Raw genomic sequence first — 12,401 nt, forward strand, 5'->3', positions numbered from 1 at the left:
CTTTAACTGGTAACACCTAAAATCAGATTTTTTTTAACTTGAAGGGACACTCCACTTTTTTGGAAAATATGCTAATTTTCCAGCTCCCCTAGAGTTAAGGATTTGATTTTTACCGTTTTAGAATCCATAATGTAGTACTCCAATATTCAAATGTATACGATGGAGATAAATACATAAAGCAGTAACATTTCTGTAGCATCAAAAAAAAACTTCGAAAAAATAATAAAGAACTCTTCAGATATGTTTTCCTTCATGTGACGGGCCAAACACTTGTTGAGGTCTAGGGTCTCATCCCAGTTTCTTGACCAATAATGGCCATTATTCTTGCACAAAGCTTTAAGAATTTTATGATATCCTCTATTATCTGTTTTCTTTTGAATTACAACACAAAAAACACAAATTGTGATTACAAAACATAGAAGATAATTTGAATTGAAATGTCAAAAACGAAGATATATTAATTACACTTACACGTTCAATCAGTTCTGCCCTTGCATTCTCAAGACATTGTTCCACTGACTCTAATACACCATTTGAAAGACATTGATCCAGATTATTTTGAATGAAATCAAACTGACAATCCAACTCATTCAGTGCCTCATTTAGATTCTTCTTCAGGTCATCGTGGAATATGGTTTTTATCTGAAAAAAAACACATTCAAATATCCTCAGTAAATTACATTAAATAACTAAATCACAGTAAATAATACATGTAGGCAGCTTTCTATTGTACAATAATTCTCTAGATACCAATGCTTCATCTGTACTTGGTAGGAAACTTTGTATCAAGGACAAAACTCCCTTGGCTTCATTGACATAATCTTTGGCCAGTTCTTGGTTGATGCTCTTGTTATGATTCTTCAGAACATCCTGCAGCTTTGGGATTTCTGCAATTTATTTCTTACATTTAAATATTATTTCTTTTTGAAGTATTTTACTGTAGCAGTCTACTTGTATAATAATGCTTTACCTGTGTCAGTTTTTTTCACAACTGGATTCTGCTCGAAGAAAGCCTTGGAGCTTACAGTAAAAACATCCATGCTGAATTTCTCCATCAGTTTCTTTCAAAATAATATTTTAACGGTAAATGTGAGATCACAGTTAACAAAAATATAATCAGATAATGGTAACATCAGTATTACTTTGATTCCAGGATTCAAATGTTCAAATTTTTCTTTCATTTTTTTCTTGGTACTGTCATTTCTGTAAAGTATGCAGTCTGCTATCGGAGTCTGAAAAGATAATCCACAAACGATTAACTAGAATAAGCCAAACAAGAATTACAATAAAACAAGAAAAACTAAGAGTAATGCAGGGTTTGTCAAAACATGCACCATGTCTCTCAACAACTTGGTATTGTGTAGTTTTTGTCAATCATGGTAGCAACTGGCACAACAATAAACCACCTAGACTCATTAAACTTTCTACTAAATTTGTTTAGAAATATTGCTGCTTTGGTAACACTTTACAATATATTTTACCATAAGTTAATGCATCATGTCAATAAACAATTTTGTTTAGCACTATTAATTCATGTAATTTTCAGGGCTGGGTTCCCCGAAACCTTCTTAGCTCTACGTCTTTCTTAAGTTGTACCTTAAGCTGTACCTTATCGTTAATACGTGTTTCCCGAAACGTTCTTAGTTACGTATCACTTCTGTAAGTCGTTCGTTCGGAAGGTTGGTCTGGAGCACTCTTAGCTTTACCTTATCCCACTTGACTCCGCTAGGGGCCATCACTATGATAAAAGCTTGTGTATATTGCAGTCTATATAACTAAATATCTGTTAAAAAAAAGTTGAAGTACACTCCGTGTTAAATTAGGCATTTTTTATTTAAAGAATAAAACATTCACATAATTAGACATTATACACTGATGGTTGTTAGATTTTTTATATTTTTCCAAAGGAACATCAGCTTCAAACTATTATTACAGGCTAAAGAAACTATTAAAAAACATTTTGGGTGAAGGAGTTGGTGAAACTATGGCAGGTAGCTATACAGCGAATCTTACTAGTTCATTTGTGCATTTCAAATCCGTTTAATCTTTAGTTTACCGGCTATTTTAGCTGCAATAAAACAAATCAAGTAAAATCGCAGACCACGGGAGCACATTCATCACGAAATCATAATTGTTGATTTTCCTAAATATTATTATTGATGTTAAGTCGACTTTGCATCGAAGTTTTTTAATGTTTTCTAACTTTGAGGCAGCTGCATGCCATATTCTTTATAAACACTCAAAAGAAAATGCTCCACTTGATTATTGCTTGTATAAGGTCAACAAATTTTCCACATTAAAACTAATCAAAGCTAAAACATAAAACAATCATAATATATATTTATATATCATATAATATATATTTTATGTTATATTTAAGGTAAACAGACAGGCGCGGCTCCAGAAATGCGTCCATTAAGCGTTATCGGCATTGTAAACGCGCTGCTTGCGCAGTGTCCAAGCACATAAACGCGTGAACTAATGAACAACAATTTGTTTTTATATATTTTAAGTGTAAGGCCAAGCCAGTGACTTGCACGACCCACCTTATTTCCCTGTGCAACGCATTTATTGGGAAGCCCTAATATAAATTATCCTTTAAAGTGAAGGAATACTGGATGCAATGGAGCAGTTTATGCATTATACTTTTGGACATGAAGTTGCGAGTTTTGCATGGGTTTGATATAAAATAAAATATACAAGGTTTATATTTAGTTGTTTTGCAATTTGAAATATTTTTACCAGATATTCCTAATAAATGTAACTTGAACTATTTCTGAAATGTTTCTTTAATAAATAACACCGCTCTCTCATAACGCAGCGAAGTACCTATTACATAAAGTGAACAATTGATTGTCGAGAAATCGATATCAACCTAATCAGCACCATAGCCATGGACAGCACCTGGTAACGTCGTAAGTAAGAAAGTATACCTTAAGAAACCCGCTAAGGTACAGTTCGGGAAACACTCCTAGAAAAGGTAAACCTGTAGTTAAGGTTTAACTTAAGAGTCTTCGTAGCGCGCTAAGAGAGAACGTTATCGGAAAACGCAGCCCAGGTCACTGTTAAAGGAATATTAAATTTTCTTAAAAGAAAAATCCAGATAATTTACTCACCACCATGTCATCCAAAATGTTGATGTCTTTCTTTGTTCAGTCGAGAAGAAATTTTGTTTTTTGAGGAAAACATTGCAGGATTTTTCTCATTTTAATGGACTTTAATAGAGCCCAACATTTAATACTTAACTCAACACTTAACAGTTTTTTTCAACCAAGTTTCAAAGGACTATAAACGATCCCAAACGAGGCATAAGGGTCTTATCTAGCAAAATGATTGTCATTTTTGACAAGAAAAATAAAAAATATCCACTTTTAAACCACAACTTCTCGTCTAGATCCGGTTGTGATGCGTGATGTGACCCCACGCAATACGTTATGACGTCAAGAGGTCACAGAAGACGAACGCGAAACTCCGCCCCAGTGTTTACAAGTTTGTTGAAAGAGGACCGTTCCTACGTTGTTGTATGTCAACTGATACTAATTAATGTCTTTGTGTCAGTTTATTGTTTACAATGGTCCGCAAATTTGCGTTTTGTATATGTAACACGTGACCTCTCTATACGTCACTACGCATTTACGTTAGGTTGCGCTGGACCGGACCTAGACGAAAAGTTGTGGTTTAAAAGAGCATATTTTTTATTTTTCTTGTCAAAAATGACAATCGTTTCGCTAGATAAGACCCTTATGCCTCATTTGGGATCGTTTATAGACCTTAAAAAACTGTTAAGTGTTGAGTTAAGTATTAATTCTTGGGCTCTATTAAAGTCCATCAAAACGAGAAAAATCCAGCAATGTTCTCCCCAAAAAACACAATTTCTTCTCGACTAAACAAAAAAGACATCAACATTTTGGATGACACGGTGGCGAGCAAATCATCTGGACTTTTCCTTCAAGAAAATTGAATATTCCTTTAACATTAGTTAATGCATAATAAGCATGAACAATAGTATAAGGATTAACTAACATTAACAAATATTAATGAATGCTTAAAAAAACGTCTTCATTGTAAGCTCTTGTCAACTGATGCATTTACTAACTTTAACAAATACAACCTTATAATTATCATTTTTATTATGAAAATAAAAATTACAAACATGAATTAAAAAATATATAGGAAAATAATACAAATATTTTATGGTCCTACATTTACCATACCGTGTCAGGAAGCCGTGCTGATCTAAAAAAAAAATAATAACAAAGAAAATATATATAGTCAGTTCCTTATATATATGAAAAAATTTGAACTCTTAAAAAACAATGTTATTTTTTGAAGATATTGTAGAGTTTGTGTTTGGTGTAGATTTTAACCCATGCATTTCATTTTCTATCATTATTTGTAGTGATTTTATAACACTAACCTGCAATAGGCTTTTGAATTAATTTCATCAGTCATGGTACAGATGAAGTTTATGCTTTTGCATTCTCCTCCAGGTCCCAGCTCTTCAATGCAGTGCTTTAACATCTCCCATGGACCTTTATCAGTAGTGGCTCGTTTGATGGCACTTACAACCCAGACAGAAGAGCAATCTCTTAGTTTCTACAGGATTAAAAATAAAAACATTTCAGATTAAAACAATCATTCCTCAAGCTATCCAATAAATCTTTTTGTTTATGTTTTATTTTATCTTAAATTGGATTATGTAAGGTTTTGTCTTGTATTTTCTTGTATTTTGTGTATTTTTGTTATTTGTACTTGTATTTTGATTCTCTGCTCTGTTTGGACTTTTATTTTGAAACTCATCATGCCATGTCACGATTCACACTTCCTGTTTGTTCCTGTATATAAGTCACTTCCTGTACACCTGTTCCCTGCTGTATATTACATCCGTATGCCCAGCCTGTTACCTGTATTTGTGATCTGTTTCCTGTTTATCTGTTTCTGCTAACCTGTATCTGCCTGTTTTTGACCCTCGCCTGTTTATTGGATTTATTGCCTGTCTGCCGCCTGCCTTGATCTATCGCCTGTTTATTTGGATTTATGATTGTGACTCTGCCTGCCTTGACCTCTCGCTTGTTTTTGGATTACGTTTACTGGATTTACCCTGTTTGGATTTGGTTGCTGGCCCTTTATGGGATTTTACTAATAAACACCTTTTGCACATGGATTCACTTCTCACTCGCATCATTTAAAGCATACGTTACAGATGAATTGAATTGACAAGTAAAATTAATCTTCATTCGAGTAAATCATATCACATTATATGGAAATAATAAACATGAATACACATAATTGTATACCATGGGCTCATGAAGTAAAAAATATAATATGATATTAGAGCATAATATGAACTAACATGAGCATTGATTAATCTTTGTAAATCAATCATAATGCTAACAGATAAAATGTATAAATGTGGAGTTGTCACTGTTGTCAGCTTTTAATAAATAAACACAACAAAGTCATATGCTGTTGTAACTGAGTAACATAAATAATCTTTTTTTTAAATAGTTTACGGTTAAAAATATGTTAATTGGAGGAAAAGTTTTGCAGTATTTACAGATCTCCAGAGGTTATCTCTTATCTTATTGCAGTCTCCACTACCAGGAAGATCAATCAGGACAATGTGCTCCAAGAGTTCACGAAAGTTCGGAATCTTAATTTTCACGCTTTTCACAAGCGGCCAGTACCAACCACCAGGACTTGAATCACTATGTTGTATGTAGCATGCAACATCTTCGGCAAATTCAGAGGCCTGTTGAATAAACACTATTGATTTAAACATGCCTTCATTACATAAACAAGTTATGTTTACATTTTTGTACATTTTGCAGATTCAGAAATGTAATATTTTACATACATAGCTTTCTAAAACTTACATTACATTTTGAGATGGTTATGGTATTGTTGGTCAAAATGTCATCCATTTTAGCATATATGTCATGATTCATGATCTTTAGCTCTTCTATTGTTTTCTTATGTGCATCTTCTCCATACAGTGCAGTGAGCTTTTCTACAGCACTTTCCATCATCTCATCATCTCTGTCCTCACTGTCATCTGACAAAATACTGACAAGATCTTGAAGTTCTTTCTCACACTCCTTCAAATAAACAAAGTCATAGAAGTCTTAATAAAAGAAAATGCTAAGATGAACACTGATACAATATTGAACAACAAAACCTCTTTTGAAATGAATTCGATCTCTGCTGTGTAGTTGGAGTCACTCAGATTTGCTTCCACCTGAGATACAACAGCTGTGCATGCACCGGCACTACCAGTTGGAAGTAGATCCTCTTTACCCAGGATTGCACTTAATAGAGTGCTCTTTCCTTCTCCTGATTTCCCAAAAATCCCAACAGTTGTTTTTTTCCTGTTTTCAATAGATATCTTTGAAATGGCCTCTCTGTGCATAATGAGAGAGATAATTAGATGATTATCAAAAAGCAAGTCATATGAAGAAATATATTTAATAATTACTTACACAATGTAGGATTTTAATGTAACCATAGATTGGTCAGTGACCTCTGTTGCTTCAATGCTAGCATTGACACGTTTCATTATCTGGTTTGTTTTCTTGATCACAATGCCGATGGCCATATCTGTGTTTAATGAAAGAAAACTGTGACTATAGTGATCCTTTTAATATGAACTGCACAATCAATTATTAGAATATAAATAAATAAGATTCAAGACACAATGTTCTTCTGCTGTTGTCTATGTGCTCTATACATTTTATTAGTAACACTTTACAATAAGGTTGTATTAAATGCATTAACTAACATGTACAAACAATAAACAATATAGTTTTCCAGCATGTATTATTTCTTGTTAATGTCAATACAGGTAATATATACAGTTAATATAGGTGACAATATGTGAGAAAAGGGACGGGACATTTTTTAAAACAAAAGTTTATGAAATAAAAGTTAACGTTTTAAATAATTTTCATTTTGGTTCTAAAGAACAAAAACCCAAATAGGGCTGGGGGCTAGAGGCAGTTTTTAAAAAGCTATGGCACTATAGTTCAGAATTTTGCTCTAAAATTACTCATTAGATAGAACACAAACAAAAAGCCTGTGGTAGAGTTTATTCACTTTAAAGAGACACAAGGCAGCATTTTTATGTTAATAAATCATCTTCGTAAGTCGGTATATGGTTAAATGACTCATTACATGACGAATGAAGACTCTCTCGCCCGCCCCTACTGTCTGTAGGAAGAATACCCCACTTGCAAGTTCGCTGTATCCGACCCGGTGTCCTTCAGTCTCGTCAAGTCTCAGATATAGAAAGCATTTACTCCCAGACACTAGGGGGAGCTAGTAGAGAAATAATACTCAGACTTGCCTTGTGTCCCTTTAACCCTTGTATTGTGTTCGATTTTTGTGACGATTTTGATGGAGCGGGTCAAATTGACCCGCATTGGATTCAATGCAATTCCTTAAATATCACATTGTGAAAAACAAGAAGGAATTAGGTATGAGCAAAACCATTTTAGTATCAGTCTTTGTCACACATTACAAACACTTAAAATTAAAAAGTATGATTTAAAAAAAATGCATTTAACCACAATTATTAACATGTTTGTTTTAACAAATGTTGCATAAAAACGGTTAACATTTAAGATTTTAAATTTTAATTCAACATATTTTTTTTACATACCTATGTTTTAGACATCCTAAATGAACAATTTAAAATTGCTGTGAAATGAAATGAAGCTTTTCTTTTTCTAAATAGGCTCATCTTTTGTTCTTGCGGATCATTGTATGAATTCAAAAAATCACTATTTACATGATGTGCACACATCAAGCATGTGCTTTCTGACTTCTTGCATTTTACACAAATGGTGCTTATTTTGGTGTCATGTTTTGTGCGGCACAGCTGGCATCACCTGTATTCACCTCTGGATTTTCTGTGGGTCTGAATTCATCAGCTTTACATAGTATTTCATATACATTGAAAATAGAAATGATAGTTCACATTTACTTTTCTGTGTCTGAGAAAGTCTTTATCAGTACTAAAAAAAAGTGAGGAAAAGCTCACTTTTCCCTTTCCATGGTAGTAAAACACCAAAATATACGCAATAAATGTATTTAATTTGTGTCTATACAGTTGCCTTGGGACAAAGAAATATGGGTCAAATTGACCCGCGAACATCAAAATCGTACCAAAAAAACATTATTTGTGCTAAAAAAACACTTCAAAACACATCAGTGTATCCTAACTTTGCATGCATGTTCATGGCCCTAAATGAGAAAAAGTGACAAAATTTCTGGAAGAAAACTGTAACTTAAGTAGTGTTTCATATAAATTGTAAATAGAAATCATAGCTCACTTTTACCATCTGTGTCTGTAAAAGTCTTTTTCAGTACTCAAAATAGCGAGGAGAAGCATTTTTACCCCCATTTCAGGATAGTAAAACACCAACATAACAACAAACACTAAAAATATATATTTAATTTAGGTCTATACAATTGCTTTGGAGTAAAACAAAATGCGGGTCAAATTGACCCGCGAACCTCAAAATCGTTACAAAATTATTTTGGTACACTTCAAAACATATCAGCATGTCTAAACTTTGCATGCATGTTCATGGCCATAAATGAGAAAAAGTCACAAAATTTCAAGAATAAAATCACAGGTTAACTGGTTTATCCGAAAGCTTAAAAATCAAAACGGGTCAAATTGACCCGGAACATAATATGAGGGTTAAAGGTCCCAAAGGATGCACTGAAATAAATTGCATGGTAAATTGTTCTCTGATATCTACATAGGTATGTGCCTTTATTAAGTTCAAAAATTATCCAGAGACGGTTTTACATGTTCGTTTACAACCGTAGAATTTCCCTAAAAATGAAATGGTCTAATATTACCTTATTCGAAAGGGTCATGAATAATAATGTTAAACTCTGGTCTGATTGGTTGTTTGTCAGAGCAGCTCTTTTGATTAGTTCTTTGTGTGTGTAAACAAACCTCATGTTTGAGCCTGCATCAGATTAAGATACGGAGTTTAAGGAATAGCTAATTGTTTGGAGTTTGATAATGGACATTTCTGAGTGGTAAGTTTGTGTTTTTATTCAGTATGGACCTGCAAAATGTAACTGTGACTTCAGCCTAAACGCTAGCATATAGCATTAACTAGCATATAGCGCTAACTCAACAGTCGCAACTTTTTTTTAGGCATTGTAACAACATTGTACTGTAATTTAATGAGCAATTTAATGTTAAAATGTTAGAAAAATGGGCGTACATCAAGATGAGAGAATGCAAAAATTATGATTTGTCAAGAAAGGGGAGTGTATACAAACTACCATATGTTTTAAGTTGCAGAAATGACATTATTGCCTAAAATAAATGTATAATTAAGCCACATATTTTCCACAACAGCACTAAGGGGCAGTTTCACAGACAGGGTTTAGATTAATCCAGAACTAGGCCTTAGTTACATTAAGACTGTACATGGACACATTTAGGATTGACTTGCCTGTTGTCAGCAGTGATTCTGTACTGTAAGATGATTCACCAGGATTGCATTTTCTTTTAGCTGTTAAAAAAATCAAAATAGATGTAACTAAAAAATATTGTGAATGAATTACACAAACATTTTAATAAAAGACATTTCATACCATTGCTAGCCATTGTGGAGATGATGAAACCTTGATGAAAAAGAAACACGTTTCAGCTTAAATGAGGTTGCAAGCATATTGTCTCACAAGAGACAATAAAAAATAATATCAAAATAATGACACAAAATTTTTTAAGCTTTTTTACATTTCAACTGCTGTTATCTTTAATCACTGCTTAAAATGAATCTGATATAGCTAGTATTACCATTTTGAAGTTTGTTGATGTATTTTACATTTTTACTTTTGGAGATGTGACTCGAAATGCCACGAATAGCTCACTGACAAAGACATGCACATATGTAACAACAATTTGGGACAATTAACATGTATTTTTACATTGTTTATTATTGTTTAATAAACTGTGTGTGAGTGGCATATATGGCAGGATTTTAAGTACCGCCGATTTGCGTACACTCATTTGTTAAATCTTTTTAGATGGAGCGTGATGTGCCACATGGCCAAAGACACCAAACACGTTTATGGCAGTTGCAGGTGCCTTTTTTGAATGATTTTTCTATGGGCAGTGAGCGTTATGCGCACCAAACCATACAATAGGTCAGAACTTGTGCCTTTTGTGTGCTTGTTCTTATGTTTTTCTTTATCTTTTCTCTTATGTGTTTTCTTTATGTTTTTGACATGGATTCAGAAGCTGGTAGGCCTACTGAACTTGAATCGTCTTTCTCTCGTTGCTGCAAATGAATGATGTTGTCTTTGGCTCACTTTAGTTAATTGACTGACTATATTAAAATAATATAACTAAATCCTCAGTAGCCTATATAACTTTGCAATAGTGCAATGATCTCTGCAGCCTTGCAATACATTGTAATTTTTAAATATATAATTTCCAATTCAATGCAAGTAGCCTAAACAATTATGATTTTGCCATAATCATGCAGCCTTACCATAAGGTATTTTAATATTACTCATATAAACTTATTCAAAAACAACTCGGAATGCATGTGTTTTGTGTTTCCCCTACACTCTAAAAAATTGGTGCTAAATAGCACTAAATAATATAATCATAGGGGAACCATTTTTAGTGCTAAATAGCACATTATAAAGTACCTATGAAGAACCATCTGGGGGTGATATAGCACCACATATGGTTCTACGTAGCACAATGTGGTCCTACACAGGTGCTACACAGGTACTTCACAGGTGCTATATGGCACTTAAAATGGTTCCCCTATGATTACGAGCCAGTGAACCACTTTCAGTGCTTTTAGCACCGTTTGTTTAGCACCAAGTGTACATACCCTACACTGTCAGAAATAAAGGTACAAGGCTGTCACTGGGGCAGTACCCTTTAAAAAGGTCCTAATATGTACCATTTAGGTACATATATGTACCTTTAAAGGTACATTTTGGCAGTTCAAAGTACTAATATGCACTCTTTGGGTACAAAGGTGTACCTTTTTGAAAGGGTACTGTCCCAGTGACAACTTTTGTACCTTTATTTCTGAGAGTGTATTTGTCGCAATGACCTTTAAGGATAAACATCACTGAGGCAGATGTTCATATTTCTAATTATACATTTTCGAAAATGTCAAAATACAAAAATTGAAATTGAAATTAAATGCAAGGAAGTAAAATGAATTATTTTTAATGTGCATGCATACTTGCATACATAGCATGCCTCATGAAACTCAACAAACTCGTTAATAGTCTAAGAGGTGGAGGCAGTGGGACACAGACAAAAGGCATTTTTTAAATGATTGGCAAAATCAGTACCTTTCAAAATAAAACTGAATTAATTATGCATAAACAGAATAATGTTTGCTCATTTATTTTTTAAATATTAGAAGATTATAGATTAGGAGAATCAGGGCAACTTTAACTTTAATATAACATAGCAACATTTACAGCTAACAGCCCTCCGTCAGGTTGGATTTTTAGCCCTTGGTAGGAAAAGATTTGGGCACCCCTGATTTAAGAACATTACATTTGCAAGTCACAACAATTTACGATTAACTAAGAATGATAGTCAAGTTTATAATTGTTAATAATTCTGAAATTCGACGTTTGTTTTACTTTATTTCCGCATTCGATCTCCGGAAATGTGAACAAATTAATACTGACGGTAAACATTTTAGCAGTACTGCACACAAGAACATGCAACAATTTTGAATGAATAAATTTTAATTACAAATCAATATATCAGCTGTTAAAGTACAAAAAAATGTTAAATTTTAGCCCTTGAGAATCGCATAATCTTTTGAAAATGAAAGTGAAACTAAACTAAACTATACCAACGAAAGAACAACTAAAATGTAAATAATAAATAATTAAATAAACAATAATTAAAAGCAGGGTAGAAACAGAGCTTTCAAAATTGAAGTCTAATCCAATAACTTACTGTACAGAAAAAGTATGAGAAACCAGCTGTCTGTGTCCGTCCAAGTTTTTATCGCGCTTATAAAGGGCTATGGGTGGAGTTCTTTTGCGTCATGACGTTCTAAATTATTAAATATTAAGTCACGAGTAATAAGAGTGTAAAATCCGATTTACATTTAATTAAACTAAATGATAATTATCATCTTGGATATATCTCATAAGTTTAGTATGTGTAAGTAAAGTTTCCAATACAGTGTAGATGTTTAGCATATCTTCTTCTAATACCCTAAAGTATACTTTTGTACCTGGGAGCTATTATATATTTATTTTTATTAAGACACGCAACAACTGTTTGGTAAACCCATTTGAATTTTGTATAAGCTGGATCAAGTACTATCCTGTAAAGTTGACGATGACTAATCACTTCATGTATTATCAATACAGTA

At 33.1% G+C, this 12,401-nt stretch overlaps 1 protein-coding gene across 1 annotated transcript; it reads right to left on the bottom strand.

Moving 5' to 3' along the window:
• Nucleotides 1-146: 146 nt before the first annotated feature.
• LOC141351625 (nuclear GTPase SLIP-GC-like) lies at nt 147-12,030 on the bottom strand. The gene is made up of 14 exons (XM_073858740.1): nt 11,978-12,030; nt 9,622-9,651; nt 9,480-9,539; nt 6,480-6,597; nt 6,179-6,401; nt 5,877-6,098; nt 5,558-5,752; nt 4,418-4,596; nt 4,215-4,236; nt 1,143-1,232; nt 971-1,061; nt 751-887; nt 472-642; nt 147-371 (listed from the first exon to the last, which is right to left on the bottom strand). The coding sequence occupies exons 2-14, from the start codon at nt 9,632-9,634 to the stop codon at nt 147-149; spliced, it is 1,746 nt and encodes a 581-aa protein (XP_073714841.1). The 5' UTR covers nt 9,635-9,651; nt 11,978-12,030.
• Nucleotides 12,031-12,401: the final 371 nt, after the last annotated feature.

This window comes from Misgurnus anguillicaudatus, chromosome 20, assembly GCF_027580225.2.
Source record: "Misgurnus anguillicaudatus chromosome 20, ASM2758022v2, whole genome shotgun sequence".
NCBI lineage: Eukaryota > Metazoa > Chordata > Actinopteri > Cypriniformes > Cobitidae > Misgurnus > Misgurnus anguillicaudatus.

Bases quoted from the DNA above. Each gene is read 5' to 3' on its own strand.
- LOC141351625 (XM_073858740.1), bottom strand. The intron at 6,598-9,479 runs GCAAGTCAATCC...CATTAAACACAG, and splicing joins AGAATCACTGCTGACAACAG to ATATGGCCATCGGCATTGTG. The intron at 5,753-5,876 runs GTAAGTTTTAGA...TTTATTCAACAG, and splicing joins TAACCATCTCAAAATGTAAT to GCCTCTGAATTTGCCGAAGA.